The 25,866-nt window shown below is 39.9% G+C and overlaps 1 protein-coding gene across 1 annotated transcript; it reads right to left on the bottom strand.

Annotated features, from left to right (window-relative positions):
• Positions 1 to 1,943: 1,943 nt before the first annotated feature.
• On the bottom strand, positions 1,944 to 24,233 carry LOC139718810 (tyrosine-protein kinase BAZ1B-like). The gene is made up of 10 exons (XM_071630275.1): positions 24,071 to 24,233; positions 17,423 to 17,595; positions 13,967 to 14,072; positions 12,601 to 12,646; positions 11,857 to 11,910; positions 11,272 to 11,367; positions 10,546 to 10,625; positions 8,773 to 8,938; positions 2,603 to 3,670; positions 1,944 to 1,949 (listed from the first exon to the last, which is right to left on the bottom strand). Exons 1-10 carry the CDS (start codon positions 24,181 to 24,183, stop codon positions 1,944 to 1,946), a joined length of 1,908 nt encoding a protein of 635 aa, XP_071486376.1. The 5' UTR covers positions 24,184 to 24,233.
• Between the last annotated feature and the right edge of the window lie 1,633 nt (positions 24,234 to 25,866).

Raw genomic sequence — 25,866 nt, 5'->3', positions numbered from 1 at the left:
AAGAAGGATAACTTTGACATAAATGCAATGTGCTAGATTATATGCAGGGTGAGTTTCAGATAATAAACTTCCGTACACTAGGGAAATCGCAGGAATTTTCGCAGAGACTCGTAAATTGCAATGAAGATGTGAAAAGGAAGTAATTAGTTAATGTCGCCATATACGAGACGCAGCTGGAGATGATGTATTTTCATGTGATAAGCCTATGTTATGAGTTACAGCGCCAATTTTAAACGGATTTATGTGAGGCTTCTGAGTAGATAAGAGACGATTAAAAAGTGTAGCAATTAAATTGAACACCTGTATAATGTGATAATTTTCTGCAATAAACATATCTTGATTTCAAGAAAATTGTTTATGAGAAGATGCACAAAAAAAAAAGGAGTTAAAGTACAAAAGGAAATCATGGCAAATTAAAGACTGATAGATATTTTGCAGGATTTAGCTTAGGTGACGGACGTATGAACGCAGGATTCTCAGTGGCTCTTACCTCCGCCTAAAAAGGGAGCTAAACATTGAAAATCAACCACAGCATCAACGTTTCAAGATTTGACGCATATGACAAGTAGATGAACAAATTTAATCATTTTACATTCCATGAGTTACTGTGCGCTTTCCTATATTTCCTGAGGAGAATTGGTCAGAATTGAGAAGTGGTCAGCAGACACGGCGGAAAGAAGGAGCAGTATAGTCTGGTCCACCCATGTTATAGAGGAGAAGTTGACCTTGGTGGAAATGCATTTTGAATGTAATCCTTTTGTGCGTAAATGTGGATATTGTCTATACCGTGTGTATCTATGCTCTATAATGTTCAGTGTTAAATAAAGGTACATCAATATACATCTGCAACTAAATGATTGTAATTTGAAACATATAAACCATATATTGTTCCATATGACTATAAACAATGAACATCATGCCAATTTTAACTCGTCTTACTGGTCCTAAACTCGACCGTACTTTCTACACTGAAATTAAATGGCATATGACTTCATTTTCTGCCATTATCCAACTCCCAGAATCATACGGAGAGCACGTTGGAATGACTAGAGCATGAATTTGTCAGCCAATACTCTGTGTACGTAGAGTACTTCAAACCTATGGTCATGCTTTATTCCTTGCTGATATTCTTAACTTTGTGTTTTGTTTAGCATTTCGTTTGTTCGTGTCTTGGTCGGCATTAGGGCGTTGGTCTCCGCACTGTTCTTTGTCTTTTCTGTTTGTCCTTTGGACCTCGAGTTAACATAATGGGGGTTAAAGGAAACCTGATGATTTTTAAACGTTCACATTTAAACAAGCATAAATCAGTAACACTGAGTACAGAGTTTCAGAATTCATAGTGATCATGGTGATTGGGATGAAGAATAAGAATGTTTTCAAAATTTATAACAAATTGCAATGGACAAGGATGATGACATGGCAGGGTCACCATAAGAATGCATGAGTTGGGGCTCAAGGGAGCGGAACAAAACAAGGAAGCATGCGTAAATTTTACACAGGTGAACTTGCAAGCAAGTGTATTGTAATGGAATTACACTGCTACATTGCTGATATACGTGAGGCTCCTTTGTCATCTTGTTCAGAGTAAGTTCTTTAAAGTATTGGTTTCTCTACTCAAGGACCACGATAAATTCCGCAAAGCTATATATGGAGTTGTCGATTTATGTACTATATGATGGAAAATTATGAAAATTGTCTGGAATGCCCCTTTAATGAATGGGCGTGGTCCTGCTCTTTGACGGAGGCCTACACACCCGATGCTCGCTAAGGATTCCCATCATTCAGAGCGCACTTGCTTCTCGCACTTGCTGAATATTGTGTAATACGCTCAGTTAAAAAAAGAAGAAGAAAGTAAACACATTTTCAAGTTTATATTTTTTATACAATATTTGGCTAAAATGTAATGTATTATACACCGTTATGAAAGGTAATTCTATTGGCTATCAACCCTGTAGGTCAGTAAAAAGGGAAACTTTACGCATGAGTGAACACTTTTTTTCTTTTTCAAGGCACAAAAGTTGCACATTTATTTTGTAAGTGCTCTTCCGTGTAGCAATAAAAACAAAAGACAAATTTAGCAAGATAAAAAACATGAATTAAGTTGCCAAAATAACTCTTTGATTTCTATAATATATTTGTAGCCAAAAAGATCAATAAAGGCTAACAAAAATGCAGGAAAATGAAGAATCTTCTGTCAAATCAAAATTCAAATGAAAGAAGAAGCAATACTGACAAATATTGGGAGGAATTTGAATTGATTTCTCAAATTAGAAAAATTGTAAATGATATTTGGTCCGTGAATTGTCTCTTGAATTCCTAAATTACTAAATTAAATAATGAATTAAAATATTCTGTTCATTTAATCGTCTTTGTGCCCTTACTTCCTATGTCATTTGCAGTCTGAATCGACAGAAAATTCTTATTTTTCCCCTTTAGTTTCGCACTTTGATTTTGTTTGAAGTTGTAAAGAGAACGAAAACTTATTTTTTGCTATTTCAGTCATGTTTTTCCTTTTGTTAAACTCGTCTTTTGTTTGAGCATTGCGGGGAGATTTGGTGGGTGTGTCCTTTCTGGGAGTGGCCCTTTTCCTAGGTGTGGCTACTTTCCTTGGGGTGACCGGTTTTCTAGGGCTCTTTGATGGAGATCTTTTTTGTTGTGTTCCCTTCTTTGGGGTATCTTCCTTAGCCAAAACTGCTTCTGACTTTTTAGGAGTGGCCGCTTTGGAAATAGTTGATTTATTGGTAGGGACTTCTGGTTTCTGTGTTCGTTTAGCAGTGGGTTTCTCATTGTCTGCTTTGTTTGCTGTGGGTTGTGCTTTTTTAACAGCAATATTCTTTGTGTTTTCATCCTTCTTGTCGCTCTGTTTACTGCTCTCTTTCTGACTGTCTGACACTGGTTTTGAAGTTTTGGAAGGACTTGCCTGCTTTCTAGGGCTGCCTTCTGCACACTTTTTGGGACTAGCACTAGACTTTCCAGTGTCAGTTTTTTTAAGCAGCTTGAAGTGATCAGTCAACTTTCGCTTTGCGGGAGTCTTTGTCTCAACTTTCTTTGAAGATTTAAAAGGTGCTGATGCCTTAATAGAGCCAGACTCCTTGGCAGGAATCTTTTCTGGTGAGAGTTTGGCACCATCTTTGGACTTGGGTGATGTGCCTACTAATTTACTCAACACAATATTGTCATCACTGTCATCACTATCTTTAGTCCTGTTCTCATTTCGCTTTCTCTTCTTCTCCTTGGGGTCTGACTTGTGCTTTGGGCTGTCTGAATGTTTGGGGCTGTCTGAATGCTTTCGCTTGTGTGATTTTTTCTCACTCTCCTTCTTGTCACGCTTCTTTTCCTTCTTATCTTTCTTCCTCTCTCTCTTCTTCTCGTCTTTATGTTTCTTCTCCTTCTTGTCCCCTGAGCTGGCACTCCTTACAGGTGATTTGGTAGGGGTGCGTTTGGATGATGTATTTTGCTTGTGAGGTGGCGAGCTATAAGAGTGATCGAGGAACACTTTTTCAGGGGATGGTGTGTACTGGAGAGGTGTTAACACCACCTGTGCAACTGGTAAAGAAGAGTGTTCTTGCCCTACACTCCCACTGCTCATTTTCTGCTTCTTTGTTGGTGTGGTGTTCAGTTGATTTGCTGCCTCCCGCTTCACGGCCAGCTTTAAACCTGTAGCTGAAATCTAGACAAAAATGGAACCACACGCAACAGAGTGTCACCATGAGACATTGGAGTGAAGATGAGAACGATGAGACATGCATTCCACACAACTGGAAATATCATCATAATACTGCCATGTTATCAACAACTTTCTGGAGGGTCAACTGTTAAAACAATTATGATAATAAATGGTATTTTATTGAAGTATTCATGTCTCACAGTCATACGACTGAATTGCACATATAATTGCATTGTAAAAGAGACAAGGATTACAAAACAGGTATTCATAAAAAAGAAACAAGTAAAATACTGACATTATACAAGGCAAGTGCCATAATGTGTCTCGCCCACAAACGTACAACACCTTTTTTTTATATTTTGTTCACAAATGGACCTATGGATCAAAAGTTAGGAGTCAAAAATGCACAGTACATTGGGCCCTTAAAGTTCATTGACCCCTGCCTGTGACCTTTGACCTTGTGGTGACCATCAACTCTCCAAAGTACATCTACTATCCAAATTTGGTCACAAATAGACTTACGGATCAAAAGTTATGACCCATAATCAAAACGTGCCCTAAAAACTTAGCATTTGGGCCCTAAAAGTTCATTGACCCCTGTCTGTGACCTTTGACCTTGCGGTGACCATCAACTCCCCAAGGTACATCTACCATCCAAGTTTGGTCACAAATAGACTTACGGATCAAAAGTTATGGTGCATAATCGAAACGCGCCCTAAAAACTTAACATTGGGCCCTAAAAGTTCATTGACCCCTGCCTGTGACCTTTGACCTTGTGGTGACCATCAACTCCCCAAGGTACATCTACCATCCAAGTTTGGTCACAAATACACTAACGGATCAAAAGTTATGGCCCATAATCGAAACGCGCCCTAAAAACTTAACATTGGGCCCTTAAAGTTCATTGACCCCTGCCTGTGACCTTTGACCTTGTGGTGACCATCAACTCCCCAAGGTACATCTACCATCCAAGTTTGGTCACAAATACACTAACGGATCAAAAGTTATGGCCCATAATCGAAACGTGTCCTAAAAACTTAACATTGGGCCCTAAAAGTTCATTGACCCCTGTCTGTGACCTTTAACCTTGAGGTGACCTTCATACTTGATAAAAGGTTAAACTTTGTATGACCACTCTTCCCTCCAAGTTTGATTCAAATTGAAATCCAGAGTACAGAGTTATTCAAGTTTTTATAGCGTTATGGACAGACGATGGAGGACGGACGACGGACGGACGGACGACGGACAGACGGACGGACAGACGCTGCAGGCGATCCCTTAGTCTCCCCTCACCTCCGGTGGGCTCGACAAAAACGAGGTGTTACAACAGGACATGTAGACCTACAAACTGGGCGAGCCGTTAACATGATATCATAACCAGTGTCTCAGAACATTTTTGGCATTCATACATTGTCACAGGTTACTGGGTACTGTAAACGTCAATATTTTCGCGCGATTAATTTTTCGCGCTGAGCGGCTCGAAAACATATTCGCGGGTTCTTAAATTCGCGCTCGGCAGCGGGTTAATACACAGTCGCTGTTTTCACCCAGCGATGCCAGCGTACGATAAGCGACGTAGCGAGCGGCGCGAGTGCGAGTACAAGCGCTCAACTACGTAGTACATGTATTTCACTCGATACATGTTCTGTAGGACTAGTACTGTAGTCGCGGGGATGTAGCACACCAATCGGCCGTGGGCTCGGTGCGTGCGGTGCGTGCGATGATACTGCTATATGCGTAAACATGTCTGTACTGCGTAGCAGTATCATAGACGAAGCACACCAGGCCGTTCAAAATGTGCATAGAAAATTGCGAAGATATATTCGCGCGTTTTTGAATTCGCGCTAGCTGAACGTAGCGCGAAATCCGCGAAAATTAATGTACCGCGAAAATTTCCACGTTTACAGTATACTGCAAGTCTAAAGCTTGCCCATATTAGGTGATCCGAGTATCCTCTCGGATCACCTTCTGTATCTGTACTGATTCTTTGTTCTTTTTTTTATTCTTCTTTATTTCTGGACAAAATTTGTGCAGAGGTTAGCTCAGAAAGTGCATTGCCTTTCAATGTCAAACTTATACCATATATGTATCATGTCCCAAAGACGACAGATCAAGTAAATTCATAGTGATGAGTCGACCGTGACGTCACTATGACGTCATTATATGAAAACACATTTTCATGCATATCTCATTAATAGAATAAAATTCTTCTATGAAATTTACGTCACATATATTTTAAGTCAAGCGGATTGTACTCATATTCTCAAATTTCATATTTATCTTAAAACGCGCGCGTATGCGTGCGTTGAAATATTTGTATGCTCAAATCGAGCTCAAAATTTTTTTGCATACGTTTTAGACCATTTGGAGCATTTTTTGAAAAATTGAAAAAATTGGACGGACGCGTACGCGCGTGCACATATTCGCATACACAGCTCATATGCAATAGAAATTTTCCGTTCTTTCACCCGGATCGGATGTCCAAAATGTCAAGGAATATTTCTACCAAGTTTCAAGTCGATCCGACTCAATATGACGTCATACGGGCCCGTCAAATTCAAAATTCCGCGCGTGCGTCAATGGGGATACACAGTGCAACTATGCCAAAAAACCGCCAATTTTAAATCGGATTTTACTCGTCAGGATGGATGGTGACCCCCCATTTTCTTGACATATTCTGAAAGCTGATGAGTTGTACATGTCATTTCACGGGTTGGCTATGCTGACAAAATGATTAAAAGATATCAAATTTCTTAATAAAGTAAAAAAAGTAAATTTTCAAAATGACGTCATCAAATTTCAAGTTTACTCGAGCGTATCTCACTTATCCTTAGCAGGCCTCGAAATAGGATTTTGGAGGGGCAAGGCCATTTAGAAAAGGGCACTTTTTCCAAGAGGCCAGGGCACTTAAGTCAGTCAGAGGGGCACCAAGGCCACATTGGAAAGGGCATGTTTGGTGTTTATGAAAAAAGAAAGAAGAAAAACAAACCGAGAAAAACAAACAAACACACACACACACACACACACACACACACAAAGTGCAACACACAACAAAAACCTCTTCCCTACAGCTGTAACACATTCCCGATCTCCGCGTTTCTATCAGGTGAAACAACATTTTTTTTAAACAGGAATAAAACAACAGTAGGTATTGATTGAAACTCGACACCCTTTCAGGCCAGCCAGGCTGCCATGAAACTTCAAAGCACATTCCGACAGCTGGCTTGGCAAAACCACAAGGCAAAGGAATTTGCGTGCGCATGTAGATTGCTATGATTAGTCAGTCTGTGACAGACAGTTCATGACCTCCAAGAATGCGCCAGTATGCGCGGTTTCTTCTGTTGATTAGTCTCTCTCTCTCCACCGCCCCTAGTGTGCCTCCCCATTCCCCAGTCTGTCCGGCACACCTTGGCATCGTGGGATTTTTCTTTTTTCTTGGTGAACTTGGAGTTCACTCTTTACTACTCTATCTGAATATGCGCTGCCTAGCTAGTACATACTCGCGGCCGCTGCGCTGCGGAGGCAGTCGGGATGGTAAAAGCCGGTCGGGCGTACATGTACGTACGTACACGTCGTCTCGTATCTCGGAAAGATACTTTGAGTTTGAATCATACATCGGGACGCGAGTGAACTGAAGGTATGATATTTGAGATCAGGAAAGTTGTTCAAGCTTATTTCAGAGACGTTGAGAAAGGGCATATCATACGTCATAAATAATAACTTTCATTCTAAAAGGGCACATTTTTTTTTGGCCGTAACTTTGATCAAAAAACAAAAGGCATTGCGGCCAACAAGAGGGGCACCGACGGCCATGGCCGTCGGTGGCCGTCGGTTAATTCGAGGCCTGCCTTAGCCAATTTTCACCCAAATTTCAATATGTTGTAGCTTATGAAATGTTCTTTCACAAATGTAAAAACATAATTTTGATTGGATGACGGCATCACCTCGTAAAAATGGATTGAAAGTAACCTTGTCAAATTTGACCAGTTTACGTGTAATCTCTATGGGAGTGCAGTTTTTATGGAAATGAAAATTGACATGACTATCTTTATCGAGCACTAGCTCACTTATGCTTCGGTGAATTTCTCCAAGATTTTGATATGTTGTAGCTGACACTTTGGGCTATCGTAATGTGCCCTTCGTTTTTTCATACGATGTCGGGATCACGTCAGAAAACTTTCTTGAAATTAAAGTTTATCTTCGATGTATTGAAATATTTCTTTCTTTTTGCAAACTTATGTGCAATAACTCAAGAAAAACATACCCTATCACCACCATATTTTGCACATGTTTAGTTCATGTCACGAACCTCATTTCATAAAATAACAACTACTTGATCAGATGCCATCTTGGGTATGTAAATTAGGGTCAAAGGTCATAGATGTTTCATCCTGTATCTTGGTGAATACATGTCCTATCTTTCCCATATTTTGCACACGTAAAGACCATGTTACAGGGATCATTTCACAAAATAACCAATTTTTGCTCAGATGCCATCTTGTCTGTGCAAAGTGGGGTCTAAGGTCATATGTACTTCTTTTTCTATCTTCGCTATGACGTGTTATCTCTATGGGAGGGAATTTTTTAGATGTGAAAATTGACATGACTCTCTTTATCGAGCACTATCTTACTTATGCTTCAGTGAATTTCTCTCAGATTTTAATATGTTGTAGCTGAGACTTTGCACTATTAATAATGTGAACTTTTTTTTCATAAGATGCACAAAATCGGATCACCTTAATTTGTCAGTGATGACAAATTACAATCTCTAGTAAATTCTTGTGAATATATCTGTTTGAAAGAGATTGACCTTTGCTGGTTAAGTATGTGGAAATCTATTCGGGGTTAGTGAATACTACTCTCATTGGTAAAAGGAGACAAGGGGCCTATCTTGTCAACCACAATAGAGAGAGGAATCCTCTTTGTTAATGAGAGGTGGAAGGAGTGTAACCTTGTTGATACGATTAGAGAGGGAACCTACCCCTGCAGGTAAAATGACAGATGGGACCTAACTTTGCTGATGAGAGAACAAGAGGAAACCAACCCTTGTGGGCAAGGAGAGAAGGAACCTATGTACCCTTGTGAATGAGAGAATTAGAACCTACCCTAGTGGGTGAGAGGAGAGAGGGGATGAGCCGACTGGGAAGAGTATGTAGTTTGACAAGCTCTTCATGGACCACCCAAGGACTGTTAGCCTTGACTCCAGCCTGAAGAGCACTGCTGCGGATGAACACTTCAAGGTCTTCCCTGGAAGGAAGAGGTGTGGTCCGTCTGCAAGCAAGAAAAACAAGAGACCCGGGGGTCACGCGCTCACCTGAGTATCGCAATATTCACCTTCCATGCATTCTTGCAGACTCTTACCTGAGAACATTGGAAACTTATGGTGGGGGTAGCTTTGAGAATGGGGGCATGGTGTCCATTTACCAGTCAGACTGCAGCACGTATGCTAATGAGCCGATCCGGCAAGATTTATTCAGCACTCTCGTTGACGATCTTTGCGTTCGAAAGGTGTCTCGTCGTGCGAGATTTTGCGACAGTTTGACAGGGCTATGGTTTTCACTGTGTAGCGACTTGTACATACATACATACATACATACATACATACATACGGTAAATTGTTCTGCAGACTCTGATCTTTATTTTGATACTAAATTTGTGTATAGCATCGGATCTTATCATGACGATATAATCAGTTGAATTTGCGTAAATTTTACCTGCTTTTTACAGAAGATTTTGTCGTCTAAAGTTCGTTTTTGGTTCCTGACCGGTTTAAGAAACTGTTGTTTCTGATTTTGGCTTTTTCGCAGAGAGGAAACTTAGATACTCATCATATATTGGAGTCAAGGAGATGCAAGCATGATTTATACTAGTTTTTCTGTTTTGAAATGTCTGTAAAATTCACTCCTAAGCCGGAAGTATGCTCCACACAAAGTGTACAGTGGTGCGAAAGAGCTCTCTCATTGGACAGTGCTTGCATTCAGCACTTGAACTTGGCTTGAACTACACGCGTGCCAAGAAACCGCAAGTGGCATCAAACCGTTATGTAGCAGCGTAATGACGTAATGCAAGCGCTGAATGCAAGCGCTGTCCAATGAGAGAGCTTACTCTTGAGATTGCACGGTTTCAAGCTGATCAGCACTGACATCGATGTATATTTTACTGGTTCCTGACCAGTTTAAGAAACAAATTGTCAAGATGTTTACATGTATAGAAAGATTAAGAGATAGAATACCAAATAATGCATTTTCATTGAGATGCAAAGTGAATTCGGTATTCTTTTGACGTCTTGAACGTGTACTGCACGAATTACTTTTTTCATCACTTTTCAAGCTCAAATTACGCTATGATACTTTTCATTTACAATAATTTGAGTAACATGTGACGATAGTTTACATATTTTCCTTGAATTTGCTACCAAATTTGTGAATATAAGGTGTATTTTTGTTGCCGAAAGCCAAAGGACAAAATCCCCTTCCGCAGCTCATTACGTATGCAAGCCTAGAGCGGGCTTGCATACGAGTTGAATAAATATGAGCGAATTATCGGGTGCTGCGGTCTGACTGTTACATATTCCATCACACTGGTAAAAATACCTGCCAAGTACATTGTACTTTATAGAATGTTGGATTATGCAGCTTGGGAAAAGAGACTTAAAGCCCTATCAATTTTGATGAGAACTAGAGAAAAATATTATTGAATATTCATTAATTTAGGAGGTTTGGACCCCCTGGGGCCTCCAAGGAAAGCATAGTGCCCATTCTAACACTTTGAGATTTTATCCCTACAGAACAGAGTTTATGTAAGATTTGACATTCAAGCATTCTTCAAGGCTTGTTTAAACAATTTCCAGTGTGGTTGCTACTCAAGCCAAAACTCACATGAGATCTGCTCCCGGCACACTGCTGATGATCTTGTCCTCATTCTCGAGCTGAATGCTGTACTTGTACTGACTGGAAGCCTGCAGAATGCAAGGTGTAGACAAGGTTATGAAATTTTATTCAAGCCTGACAACCACACTAACTACCATCAAATCCTATCACAATACACAACCCCCCCCCCCCCCACAAAGTTCTGTTTTAAAATGCAAGAGTCCGATAAAATCTCATACGATAACTGACAATTGTTCTTGACCCTGACAAGATTATGTTTCAATAAAAAGTTTGAAAGGCCTGGGTGGTATTCAATAAACTCCACAGTATGTTAACTCAAAAAGTGCAAACTCTCAGCAATTGTCTATGATAAGAAAATTGCTTCTATTGACCTGGGAACTATCATTCTGAGCAGGAATAAAACGTTTTCCGATGCTACATTAGAATTCTTAATCTAGACTTTATGGAATACAATCCTTTTTTTCTATTACAGTAATTTGTTTTAACAATTGTATGACAAATGACTCAGATTTCTAACAGCATGACATTTAGTTTATTAAATGCAATAAATCACATAGAATACTAAGTTTGCCCCCGATTAGGGAGTTTTGCTTCTAGTTTGCCTACCGGTATTACAGTTTTACATTTATTGAATCAGATATGACATCAAAATTGACAACGTAAACAGCTAAGAAAAAGACTACCCGCAGATCTCGAAGAAGATGATTTCTGTACCTGACTCTTTTTCTTCCCCCTGGAGGAAACACCGTCATCTGAGGAACTCCCATGATTCTCCTTGTCACTAGAGGGTGACCCACTTACTGCTGAACTCTGGAAATTTAAATATCAAATAATCCACGCTAAAAACTTTTGTCTTCTGTACAATCTGCCAACTACAGGTCTCTATAAGATATCATTATAAAACAGTAGCTTGTTTTATTTCTGCGACCAAGGAATAGTAGAATGAAACAAACTGTACCAAAAGTGAGCTTTTCAACAAAATAAAATTATTGTATTGGCGGCATCCTCTATGTGTATTCACTGCTAATTTCTAGCCTTATACGTATTTCCCATAGTTTGCACTGTTGTACCACTCCCTCCTACGCAACTCTTTGTTGACGACATACAACTTATGTAGGGAAGCAAATTAGCCACATACAATGACAATACACTGCCTATGGTATGTTATAACACTAAAAAGACACACTGTGGTCATGGTCATTTGGAATGATACTGGCAGTACAGCATACACAATGCAGAAGTAAGGAATTTTGTTTGCTCTTTGACACCCTGCCAGGTGGTACATCAAGATATCCCTACCTCACAGCTGTCCCTATGGCTCCGAGCTGACCCACACACTAAAATTGCGCATCGCTACCGGGGCAAACACAAATGCAAAGACAGATCTTGGGTGAAATATTTTGAAATGATTTGCATTGATTGCCTGCTTCATGTCATACAGATAGCCAGGGTAAGCAGCCCCTCACAACTGCAGGTCTCATTTCTCCATCGAAATATTGTGCTATGAAAAACACTGGCACAGGAAATGTTAAATTTCATAAGGCTTTATAGAATCTAAGTACATTTAACTGAGAAATATTTGCAGAGATTAAGGACACCATGCAAATGCTTACAACGGTGGATGAATGTGTGAAGAAAAAAACTACATACGAGCAGCAGAGTGTTCTTTCAAGTTACATGTTTACAAAATCCCATTATCAGCGTCATCACTTTTTCTCTTTTCAATGCCCCTCAAAAAGATTCAAAAGCATTGACACATAGTATTTCAAAATCAAGATGTCTTTACTCCGGTTTGTGTGATGGTCTCCATTATAAGGCTCGCTACATGACATTTCTATTTATCTGTACATGTCAGTCTTTAGAGCGACAGGAGATTTAGTGAAAGGAAGAATGGAATTACTGAAGACAGGGTTACACAAGCAGGTTACATCACAAACTTTTTTGTTTCATGTTGCTCTCTAGTATGATTACTCTAATTTCTACAAGATACTGTAGCATTCTACATCTAAGAGCTGAGGCTACCAGCTACATGTATATACTTACAGATGAACTATTGTCCGTCTCAATTTTCACAACCTTTCCACGAAAGCTTTGTGAAGCAAAAGAGATACAAAAGATATTTTGTTATATTTGCTTTGAGGAAACTATTGAACTCACTCAACAGACAACATATAGGAAAATAACATTTAATGGCTGCAAGCAAGTGAATCAAAATACACTTTTTTTCTTTCATCATAAAATGGTAAATGTAATATCTTCATGTTCAACAAAGTTTAAGCAGGGAGGTGTGAGAGTCACATGGTCTGTACTTTTAGCATTATCATTTCCAGCTACACACTGCACAGTTAGTGTTGCTTGTGTTACTTTGAGAATTTAGATTGTTCCGATCCAACTCACTTCAGATGAACAGATTAGGACAAGTTACATAATTATGTATGTCACTTCACCTCAAAGCTTGATTTGTGACATGAAACATATATGCACTCATCACAATTTCTGATCTGACTGAAAGCCTCTGTAATAGGGTGGGAATGAAAACTTGTTCTTTGTAAGAAAAGAGTGAGTCTTGATAAATAAGATAACCACCTGATGCCAAAATACTGAAATTAAAGCCATTACTAGAAGTGTGTGCAAGAAACCAAGTATTCTTCCTATTGAATAAACAAAGTCACATCAAATTCACTGAAACATGAACCAAACAAAAATGTCATAACAAATCCAGACCAGGACAAGCAACAAAGCTATAACATGTCATGAATACACTATATCAAACTGAATGCAAAAAGAAAAAAGAAAGAAAAAAAAAAGGACTGAAAACGTAACTTGTTGAAAGCTTTGCTACAACCAATGAGGACAAAAAAGGGGAAACATTAAAGCATATCTGAATGGTTGAAGGTAATGGCCCATAGAGCCAGTCAGACTGGCCAGAAAGGCCTTGAACCTCAAAGATAAACTGTCTTGGTTTGAGAAAGAAAGCAATCTACCTGAGCACCAGAATGTTGATTACATCTCAGACTAGGATGACTCACTCAGAGACAACATGGTACAATGTAGGTATCTGTCTGCCATTCAGTAACTTCCTAGTAGAATACGACCATACATTTACAATGTATCTACATGTACCTACGAAGTGTACACTGCACTGTACATTTGCAATGATTCGTTCGAATGACAGTTTCAGGTAACACTTGATCATTTTATCATGTATCAAGTACATTGTAAATATAGGTACCCGAATCATGATGAAATAATGCCTCTGGCAACACTCCATGGCGAAGACATACAAATACTGAGGGTGTGATGAAGTAGGCCAGAGAACTTTTTTCAGTATACATCATACCGTAATCAACCAAATATCTATGAGGAAAGAAAAATCACCTATGAAACTTAAAAAAAGAAGTGCACTTACTTCTTGCCCTTGACTTTGACCTTGAGCTCCACCATATCTCCGATGCTGAAAGATGACTGGAAGGCCTGGTTTATTTCCTGCACCAGACTCTCAATTGTACTTGCATCTGAGAAGTATAGAAATCCATTACATAAACTAGAATTATTGCTACGGCGACTGATATGCCTCCGCCATAATGCATGGTTCTCCTAATAGGTCTATAGTACAATGTCTTGACAATGTGTGATGACAGTTTCACACAATTGGCAAAATATTAAAATGACAGGTTTGACACAAATGTGCTGAATGTTCATTTTCCTAGAACTAGGTTCAATTGGATGAATGATTAAAATGTCAGAGTGCAGGTATTTGGGGAACTGATGATTTTTACTTGACTTTTGACCCTTTATTTTATGCAGTTGAGTTTATGCATTGAGTAATTTTCAAGGTATTGAGAAAAAGTATAATTTCAGTATCAAATGGGAAAATAGCATTATCTAAACCTGGCCTTTGACCTTTGACCTCACAGTTCCAAAGAGAATCATTGTTAGGTTGAACATGCATAAATATGTAAGTTTCATGATGATACCTTGAGTTACTTTTGAGATATGGAGGAAAAAGTGCAATTCAGCACTTTCACTTGACCTTTGACCTTTTGGCAAGAAACTTCCCACAGAATATATATTGGGTAATACATGTATACATCAAGTAAAAAAAAAAAACAACCTTCAGGCTTCACTATCAAAATAGTGGACGACTCATCAAAATCTCACTTAGAATAAATACTGATTAGAATTTGTGAGTTCCTCATGTTTTCACAAGAAAGTGATATTAGCGATGATCACATATATATGCAAACATGGTTACAATGGTTATGTCATCAACTTTTTAAAAGTGCACGAAAAATATGTATGTAAAGAGCAAGGAGTTCATGATCTATAACCTAGCGATGTATAATACTGTCTCTGTCATCACTGCTCATTCATTGCAATGCAACGAAAAAAAAAAAAATCAGTGTAAAGTAAAGGCCGTGTCACACCATAACGCGGGCTTGTGGCGAGGAGGTAGTTTCCAGCACGTAGAAGATTTTCAGCGGGCGAACAAGAATGTTTGCAATTTTCATTCATGCCTTGTCATACCGTACGGGGGAACTTCTGCGGCTTGACTTGCGGGGAAACAAATTTACTCCAAGGAGCTCTCCGCAGTTGGTCCGCACCTGACAGTATCTGGCGCGTAGTTGCCAGGAGGTGCTCACGCAAGTCCGACTTAACCGCAGCCAAGTTTTGAGCATGACCAAAACTTGTTCCGGGTGAGTCGCGGGAATGCCCGTAGAGGTCCACGCAGAACGCCAGTAGGAGACCCTTAGCGGCAGTACTTCCCAGGCAATTCCCACGCAGGTACTTCGCAGTCCCGTATGCAGCCAAGATAATGAAATTCTGTGAGATTTCAGCCATTCCATTAGAGGAATTCCTTCACTAAGTTGTCAGCCCCCACGCGACTGGTACAAAGGTCACACAGTATACTCGCAAGTATAACGCGTCCAGCAAGTAAGACACATGCGCTGACTCGCACAAATCCTTTTCTGCCCTCAGGAATGTCCGGTATGCTAGAAAATCCCTACACGTAACAAGCCCGAGTAGCTTGCCCAGAAAGGTGTGACAGGGCCTAAACACGGTTGCGGGTAAAAAAATATGCGTGCGCACCTCCGGGCGACTACTTTTGAGATACATGCTAGGTACTGTCATGTGCGGATATCTACGGGGACCTCCGGGTAGTCAAAATTGTTCTTTGCAAGTCGCACGCAAGGCTGGTGTGACACGGCCTTTAGTTTTATCTTTACTTAGTCAAAAGAAAGAAAGAAAGAAAACTTGTGTGTGGGTCAGTGGGAAACATTTAAATGACATCATCTCATCTGATTTTCTCATTTTAGGTGATTTCTTTTGACAGAATATAACATGCAAAGTCTTCTTATTAGCCTCTTGTCTTTTCAATTCATGTAAATATTAAGATTGCCAGTTTTGTCCCTCTGAACACAGTTCTAACACTTAGGTAAGGCCCCATCTCACTAGGAAGGCGACCATGGCGACCATGGCGATATGTGACGATTTAAGAAATCGTGGCGTGATCGCCATCCATCTCCATTTTTGGCCTCCGAGGCAATAACACCACGGTTTCTCTACGCTCAACCTGCGCTGTAGGCGACAGTGCCACGATAATGCTACAACGCTGCCACGTTTTTGTCGGTTTTCCAAGCCACCGAGACACGCTGCTTCTGCGATCAAAGCAATTGTATTGCGATATTCATACGCTTATCAAGACCTTGCTACAACAGTGATACGATCAGAGCGACAGTGATACGTTTACGCCGGGCTCATGCTACGATCTCAAGCGATCGGGGTATAAAATGGGTTTAATGATTGAATTTCATCAGGCAGATGTCAGTGTCAAACCAACATGGATATGCAGAATATGGTTCTACCCTTACATCTTAGCATTCTAGAACACACCAGGTAGAACCTGATGTGAAATTGCACTATTAGTTAAGTCATCCATTCAATTAAATGGGGAAAATGTGGATATAATATTAAAGAACTGGCTTACGATTAAACTACAAATCGTATCCTACTATGAGACAATTTTTTGAAGATATTTGAAAATATTACAACTTAATTTACTTTCATTGACTTGCAATATGGTATATGACAAACAAACAATTTAATAAACAGAGTAGATTCGTACTGAGTGTACATGTACTGTATGTGGAAAAATGAATTTTATATGCTTTTCTCCATGTCCACCTTCCTGGTCTGTGCATCACTTTCTTTCGCTCATGGTTGGTTCCTGTTACATAATACTGTGGTAATTGGTAAGTGGTAATTTTTCATGGGCGATGGGGGCCGCTTTTGATGCGCTTGAGTTAAACCTAACGCGTTGCTACCCCATCAGTTACGAATGTGGCGCTTTTAATGCGCTCGTGAGGCGATTGTGATATGCTCCAAAACCACGGCGACCTCGCTACGGAAGTTTCGGACATGTTCAAAACTTCCGTAGCGAGGTCGCCGACCATGGCAATGGTGGTGACCCTCCACGCTTCTGAACCACTCAAGATACGATGGAGAAAATTTAAAGCGACCAAGCCACGATCCGCCGCACTTTGTCAATTTTTGATGATCGTAGCGGAATCGCCGTCTAGTGAGATGGTGGTATAGGAGCACACTGCTACAAGCTCTGTGCTAAAACCCCGAGACTTGGATAATGCTACTGTTGACATTACCATGTCAAAAGGCTTTAACACTGCTGTACACTGGATGTCAAGTAAATCTGGCATATGATCATTCTCAGGTGAATCAAATATATTCCATTGTGATCCTAAATCCTTTCTCTCCCAGGGACTTTGAACAGAGTGTGCAGGATTATTTATTTATTGATTTTTTTTGGTGCTAATGGGCACTCACAGCATGTAAAGATTGAACTCACTATGATGGACACGCTGTAACACCGTCCTCTCCAGATGACTAGGGAATCCACGCAACCTCCTCCTGGCCTCTGCCTCTGACCGCTGGGCTTCCTCAAAGGTCAGACCTGACCGGCCAGTGCACTGGCAAGTCCAGAGAGGCTGGGAATAGACCTCCATCTGGTTGTCATAGTCACTGTCACGTGGACAGCTTCAGTCAAGAAAAATAATACTACCATCTTGGGTTTGGGGGTTATAAAAATAAATCCAGCAAACCTACATTTACAGCTGTACAGTGTACAACCAAAATACAGAAAATTTTGATAATAAAATATCCTCGCATGCTATATCATATGCGGTAACATTGCATAATGTATGATAGAAACCAGAACTGTTACAGTAAATGTTCCACCGTTACCAGATCACACAAGGCCTACCAAGAGCGAATTACCTTGCTCACCTTACAGACTGAACTATGCTGTATAATAGCAAAATATCACATTCTCCTCTCCTATATCATTGTGAATAGGCAGAAGTTACAATATTTCTGTATGTCTCAATGAACTATAAACAAACACTTGGAGCTAAACTCACAACTGTGATGACGGTCTCTGATATCATAAAATTCCATCACAAACTTTGGGAAATGAATAAGAGGGAAAAACACTGTGTAGAATCACCAAGCATGTCTGACCCAACACTGTGGAATACACTACTGTATAAGCTGTTATTTTCGAGAGGGTTTAATTTTCCCAAATTTCGCGAATCACAGTGGGACCGCGAATTTAAAGGGACTGTACAGTACTGGTTGAAGTAAGGATTCATGTTTTGAACATTCCTAAGTGAGATAATGAAAAGCCTCTTATGAAATATGAAAGAGCATGTAATTTTAAGAAGGATTCAACGTTTATTTGATGAAAATTGGTTTTCAAATGGCTGAGATATCCAAGAAAGTGCTAATAATAAAAGGCGACATGCCCCAACTTTATTAGTATCTCTTTGTTTCACCTTGTTTTTGGATATCTCAGCCATTTCAAAACCGATTTTCATCAAATAAACTTTTGATACCCCTTAGAACTGCATGCTCTTTCACATGTCATAGAGTGGTTTCTGAATATCTCACAAAATGTTAAAAGCTAAATCTTCACCTCGACCAGAACTGTACATACCCTTTAACAACATGCAAAAATGACACCATACGCTAAAGTAGTAGTGTGCTTATGTAGGCCTCCGTGTCAATTCGTGGAAACATCTCAGGAAAATGTCCATGACCTCCTCATTCGCAAAAATATTTGTATGCAAAAATAACAGCGTATACAGTATAACACACGTCTGGTAGTTATAACACAAGTCTGTCATTACCACTGGCAAATTTGTGCAGAGTGTTGTACAAATTGCACCAATATTCAAGCATTTTGTGCTCTGTGAACGAAGACATTAGTTCATTTAAAGTATGGTGAACAAGAAATAAAAAAGGACAATATTCATATAATACACAGGGTGATACAAGTCTCTCGGAATAGGAATAATTAACTTTCAGAAGGTAAAAACGAATCAGCCCTGCGCTGATGCGCTGTGCTACATGTACGCACTCAATCCACATACAGCGTATGACACAGTGGGCTCTGTCTATGGAAGGCCGTTGCGGACATAATTCGTTTGGGGCATATGTATGGAAACGGGCATACGGATGCAACTGCCTTTAGCAAATGTTTGCTACATGTAATTGACCAATCAGCGAGTGTTGTTTGGCAAACGTTTGCACAGTGTGATAGCATACAATCGTGCGTTTGCAACTTGTTTTTTTGTTAGCAAACGTATGTTGCAAATTTCCTTCCTTTGATGGGTCGAAGTTCTGTCTCTGCAACACGGCCTCTGATATTGCAGTACGAGTTTCTGATGAACTTTCCAGGAGTTATCCTTGATCTCCCAACGGGAATGAAATCTTTCTTCACTGTTCCAAACCAGTTTTCCATGAGCGTGTTAGCGTCTCTATTGGAACTTGGAGGACAGGGTGTGGAAAGGTTTATATTTCCCTGAGCAAACCGGGACAAGTCACCAAATACGTGCAGGAATCCATCCAAAAGGAAGTCTGCCGGTCCTGGTGTGAAGTAATCATTTCCTACTTCGGTTTGCCCTGCTGCAAGTTCGTCACTCACTCTCTTCTTCTCCTCCTTGAATGCCTTCCACCTCGGTGAGCTCTCTCTGATAGTCCTAAATCTGTTGACTACCATTTCCTTGACAGAAGTTTCTTTCTCACTCTTTTGCACAAAGTCTTCATTGGTAACACCCTTCTGATTCATTCTATTCTTGAGATGTTGCAGAGAGTCCTCTACTTGAGGTGAAGTGAATTCACTCTCTGTCAAACGACAAAGATGGCCGAACGACTCTATTGCCTTTTCAAACTCATGCTCAGTTTGCAGCAGAGCAAAGGCATCGTAGGCAAAACTGCCTTACTCCCTTGTCCTTTGTCACTTCCTTCAGATGTCTGCTCGCATCTTTCAGCATGTCGGCGGCACAGATATGAGGGTATGTAAAACCCTTGATATCTTGTCTAGAAAGACGTCTGTTCATGAGGTTCCATGTCCGGATGAGATACGACTTCATCCCCTCGCTGTTAAATGCATGTAGGGCGGCCTGAATCACCACCCAAGAAAAGTCAACCTCTACTCTCCTTGGGAGCCCGGACTTGAGTTGTTTCCCTTTCGTAATGGAGTTGACGAATCTCGACAGGAAGTGTTTAATTTCCGAGGCATGCTGATCATTGGTCAGCATCTCAGCCACAGGAATGCCAGCCGTACTACTCCTGGGGCTTTTCATCACCAGTGCGTAGTAAAGGACAGTTTTTCTCTGTTGGGGGATTTTCCTGACGATTGACCAGTAAATCTATTTTCAAGGCAACCAATGAAGTTAGCTGTTAGAACCAGCTGATCAGCTCAGTACAGCTCAGTATTGCTCAGATCAGCTCAGTATGGCCAATAAAACTCAAGTGGAAAAGAATTGTGGTAAGTGCAAAAGTTTCAAAAAAAATCTTCGGCTCATTGAAGAAGGCAGATTTAACCATGTTCCAGCTGAGGAACTAACAAGGTACGGTCTGAGATTTCCACGTACACATACATACACTTAGTACCTCCTTGCTCAGATCGGGCGTGAGTACATGTACCTACTGTGCACACTACTTGTGTATATGCAATATATACAAATGCATAACAAAGTACGTGATTGGTCGATCAATTGCATGATATGCGCAGTAAATTAACAGACGTATGGAATGGGGCATACGTATAATAGATAACATGCAAAAATTTGCTAAACACCGTTCAGCAAACTCAAATGCAAGTGTGTTAGGTTGTGCAGTATTTAGGGTAAGTTTGTACACATTTAAAAGTCATTGCAGTGTGAAATGGCATTAGCAACCATGTATGAAAGCAGCAAAACCAAGCAAGGCTCCTGATATGCACACTGTATATGAAATAGCTTGTACGAATACAAGTGTGTGTGGAGACTTGTCCATTCACAACATACTTTTACGTTTAGCTAATTTCCTCAACAGCATGCCATCCAAGCCCAAGGTAACACATACATGTAGTAGCTTCGCTGGTTGGCACCATAGGATTCTGGGATAGTGGTATAATGACACTTAAAAAACTCTCACCAAGGTTTGACCTCCCATGCCAAAATTTGCAAAATACGCAATAGTATAGGTTTTACATGTGGTCAAATTATGGGTGGCTTGTTTTAATATGCACAATCAGAGATTCTAATGCATGCATGCATATCATCACGATTGGTCGGTGAATTTCAAATGTTTTTTTTTTTTTGCTGTCCAAAAGTAGTACTAGATCTGAGTGTTTAAAAGTAGATGTGGTGACTCAACAAAGATGCGAACGGGGACATGAAACACAAATCTTTAATATTATCATCTGCATTTATATCAAATATTAAAAAAAAAATGATGCAGTGTGAAAATCAGATGCAGACGGGGATAAGAAACAAGGTTTCTACTTTCTTTCTTTAGGCAAAGTAAAAAAAATATATACATGTTTAGTGTCCCATTCGCTTCCTTTTTTGAGGCCGCCTGCTTTTTATTTCCCTGTTTAAATGTTAAATAAAAAAGATCTTTTTCCTTGCTGATTTGAAGAAAAGATTGCATTTCATATTAAAAAGATAGCATTGTTATAATTCTAGACTCCCGCAACAACCTTTCAATTTGCCATGAACATTGTTCTGTCTGTAAGAGTCTCAATGATTGAGTTTATTGTAGACACTCCCAAGTATATTTTAGAGTTGCTTTGATATTAAATGTAGCTTCGCCAAGCTAAAAACCTTCTGTGTGCATATGTCCATATTTCAACTGCATGCACTCCCTGCACTATCTGATTTGAGCTGCGTTGCTGTAATTTGAAATATGGTTGGACCTACTCCTCATCGACCACCTAGTAACGTTTATTTGCTTGATAAGAATATTTACAGGTTGTAACACTGAAATTCACGTAAAGAACTTGACCTACGTGATTGAGAAAATCCAGCTCTATCAAATGCCATTGTTCCCTTTTCGATTCAAAGTTTCAGTGCAAAAATATCGCCAACGAACTTGCGTGGCCTCGTTTCAGCTCCCTGCGGTAAATCTCGTTATTAGGATCGACCGCTGTTTTTGCATTGACAATGCACGCAAACCGAGTTGTATTAAACACCGTGTTGTACGAAGCTTTTAAGAAACTTCCATAGACATTACATTGTGCTGTCATTACAATTCGGTGAAAATATTCATTCGAAATTTTGTCCTTGATTAAAACCATTAATGAACAGTGAATTTTCGCGTTTTCCCACACCATCCTCATCAACATTCAAAGCCAATCCATTTTTATGTGCTTTGCGCGCAGAGAAGTGCGTACTAAGTGTTCAGTGCGCCAATTAATACGCGGTCGGTTTAAAAGAAGGTGGTCGATATGTAGTACCCGTACGTACAAAATTGTAGTAGGGCTATCATACAAGTTCCTTGATACAGGATAACAAGGTGCAAATTTACTGATATAATTATCAGGATTTATTCCATGTCACTTTGTCAAAAACACAATGTTGTTTGTTTGTGTTGATAAGAATGCCAAAGAAAGTCGTGAAGCCATGGTTTGCACACACTAGGCCTACTGGATTTTTTTTTTTTGTATCAGCGATTTGTGTTATCTTGTTATTTATGTTTGGTTTTGAATAAATTAACATTCATTCAATGGACATTCAAAGCATCTACACACAGCCTTGTAATTGTAGGCCCACACAACATGCTTTATTATAATACACAGTGTCTGATTGGGCTAACAGTTAGAGCAAACTGCCCATGGCCCATGGCCATATTCGACTACAGTGCACTCCTGTTATAACGAAATGCTCGGGACCGGCAGTTTTCTTTCGTTATAACAAAATTTTGTTATAACCGAACAAATACAATATATAGCAAAAATAAGGAAACCTCGCTTATATCATATTCTGTTTGTTGAATACTCATCTTACACTGTGCAGATATGTGAAACGGAATGGTATACTGTACCTTTTAAATTTCGTTTGGATATTACATTAAAGAGAGCATAAAATTGACGGAAACTGTGCGTGACACACGGAGCGAACACACGGAGCGAACACACCGTGATGTGAAGCGTTCGCCCATGCTTGTTCCGCTACGAATTGTCGAAGGCGATCCACATTTCGTTATAACGGAGCACATTTCTTTTGTTTTTCTTTGTCCGTGGGGCTCGGAAAAGACTTCGTTATAACGAAAATTTCGCTATAACCGTGTTCGTTATAAGCGAATTTTGTACCATAGCCATTAATGGCGATAATTTTGGGACCAGAAGTTTTACTTCGTTATAACCGTGTTCGTTGTAACGGGAGTGCACTGTATCAGTATGAAGGCTAATCTATGCTTTTAAGTTTCGCATGCGGTCAAATTTAGGCACTGGAGAAGATGGAACCTTGGACATTTAATGCCAGATCATGGTTGAACATCTTGACTATACTCTAACCGCACACCAGGCAGGCCAGGGACCCAAACACGTAAATTTACACATCGGTTACAGCGCCCCGGGGGTTAGACTTACTCTCGAGTCTTACCGCACCAGCGATCCAAACACGTGTGCTACTGACTGCCACTGCACACTGGTTTCCATTGAGAATCTAGACCCCAGCTGTATACTATAGATGTAGAGAACTCAAGAGAAGAATCTGACTAGACTCTAGATCCAGAAATCCTTGTAGGACAAGGTTTTCTACTGAACACGAACCCATGGCCTGGGCCATGATCAACCAACTCAAAAAGGCAACTGGGAACTGAGACTCGTCTGAGTCCAGTGCAGTGGCAGTGTCAGTGAGTCAATCAGTCAATGGTCAATAGTCATCACTAAACTGTCAGAAAACTAGACTCTACGTACTTATCGTCTCTAAAGAGTAAAACAATCATAATGTAGGCAAAAATACGTTAAGGGAATATTATCCATTTGTATTTTGTCACTCAACAACGATCCATGGCAAAAAAATACGACGTCAAACGTATGCTATCCGGAAGTAACACACTTCATCCCACACAAATCTAATCACCCATAGACTTTACACAGGGCTCCATGGGCGCAGCCATTTTGATTCTCTTGCAATGAATTTGCGCGAAATTTTTGAAAGGATACACTTTGCTGGAAAACACCTCCTTCGTGAATGGAATCAGAAAACACGGCTCAGCTAGTGTTATTGTCTTCGATAAGACCTTCGGAATGTAGAGTTTTCTCCCCAAAAGTGGCATTTTGGAGAGTTTTTTAACGCCGGAGCCTCCGTAACAAAAGCGCTCGCTTTCAAAATCTGGCGCGAAGGTCCCGGTCGATGACCTTTGATTGAACTCTAAAATTGAAGTGTCCGAGTATTTCGCTGTTTCAACATTTAGAACCGATTTAGATTTTTGGTTTATAAATAATCATATTAAATAAAAAAATTAGCCAATTTTCCTTCAAATTTAATATTTTACACAATGAAAATATTTAATTTGGTAAGTTTTTATAATGATTTTTGACAATTTTATTTTCTAATATTCATCTTAAGAAGATCTTTATGGCTAATATTGCGGCCATTTCAAAACATTATTCACGTTGTACATACGGTATTACGCAACACATGCAAGATCCTCCACCAGTACCAGAGCTCCATTCACGATTACCAATTCCACGATCTATTTTACGAGGGTACGAATAAGTTACAGTTTCGCTACATTTATTAGGTTTCTAAAAATGAGATCATTAATCATGAGCAATGTCAGTTTGCATGCGATTTTCAAGGAAACTTCAACACCAGGATCACTTCGAGGATCTGGATGACATATGTATTGTAGGATCGTACTGACCACAGAACTCAAGAAGACTCCATCAAGCTTCATTTCAAGTGACATGACACTTGTTCGATAGAACACAGAACGAAAATAATAGCTATGGGAGTGCACAATCTATGGCCCATCTTGGCCTCCGTAAAGCAGGAGGTTTGTGTCCAGGCGTTGGAGGGAAAGGTCATCGCTGTGGACCTGGCAATATGGCTGGTGGAAAGTCAAGTGACAGGACTGAAAGTGATGCAGGGAAAAGTTCTTAAGCCACATTTGAGGTAGGCTTACTGTCTTTGATTTGGGGCGATCAGTGTGATTATCTGATCTGTTGCATTGCTAGCATAGCATATGATTTTATATTTCTATAGTACAAAGGTGTGTCACTCCTATGTTTTAGAGGACAAGAAATGATGCATGATGGGCAATCATAAAACATTCAGCAATTACTTAACTTTCTTTGAAATGTTCTTAATCAATTCAATGATCATATTGTCAAACAGTAACATGTTATAACGTTACCCAAAACCTGTGAGTGTATTTGTGATATGACTGTTAGACACATGTTGGCCTACCTCCTACTAGTTCAGAGTGACTGGTTAGAGTTAGACATCATGATTTGTAATCAGTACAGGTAGGCCTACAATTGAAATGCACTGGCCACTTTTCATACTAAAACCTTGAAATTTTGTTCGTCACACTGCATCATGCATGGAAAGATAATCTTGTGATTTTTTTTTTTTAAAGAAAAAAACCCATAGTGCATTTCCCCCTTTTGGAAAGTTTCAGATTGTGAAGAATTGCGTTTGATCAGTGAAATTCTATCTGTTTGTTTTACTTAAATATTTCTCTTAATTCTCTATTTCTTGCTGCATCCTGAAGAAATCTTTTCTTTCGTGTCTCAAATTTCCTGCGATTGGGAGTCCAACTGGTGTTTGTCATTGATGGAACCCCACCAGAGCTCAAGTGGGAGGAGGTGTCTCGCCGTGTGCAGGCTCGTCACCATGGCAGACAAGTGGGCGGGGCTCGAGGGCGTGGCAATGGTAGAAAGGGACCTAGCAGGTCTCACTTTAAAGGCTGGTTAAATGAGGTAAGTTTGTTGTGCCAATAATTGACCTCCCA

Source organism: Diadema antillarum, unplaced genomic scaffold (genome assembly GCF_040938485.1).
Source record: "Diadema antillarum isolate AM-2024a unplaced genomic scaffold, OU_Dant_1.0 scf00000099, whole genome shotgun sequence".
Taxonomy (NCBI): Eukaryota; Metazoa; Echinodermata; class Echinoidea; order Diadematoida; family Diadematidae; genus Diadema; species Diadema antillarum.
Note: the sequence above shows the minus strand (reverse complement) of the source record. Positions and strands in the feature narration are given on the sequence as shown.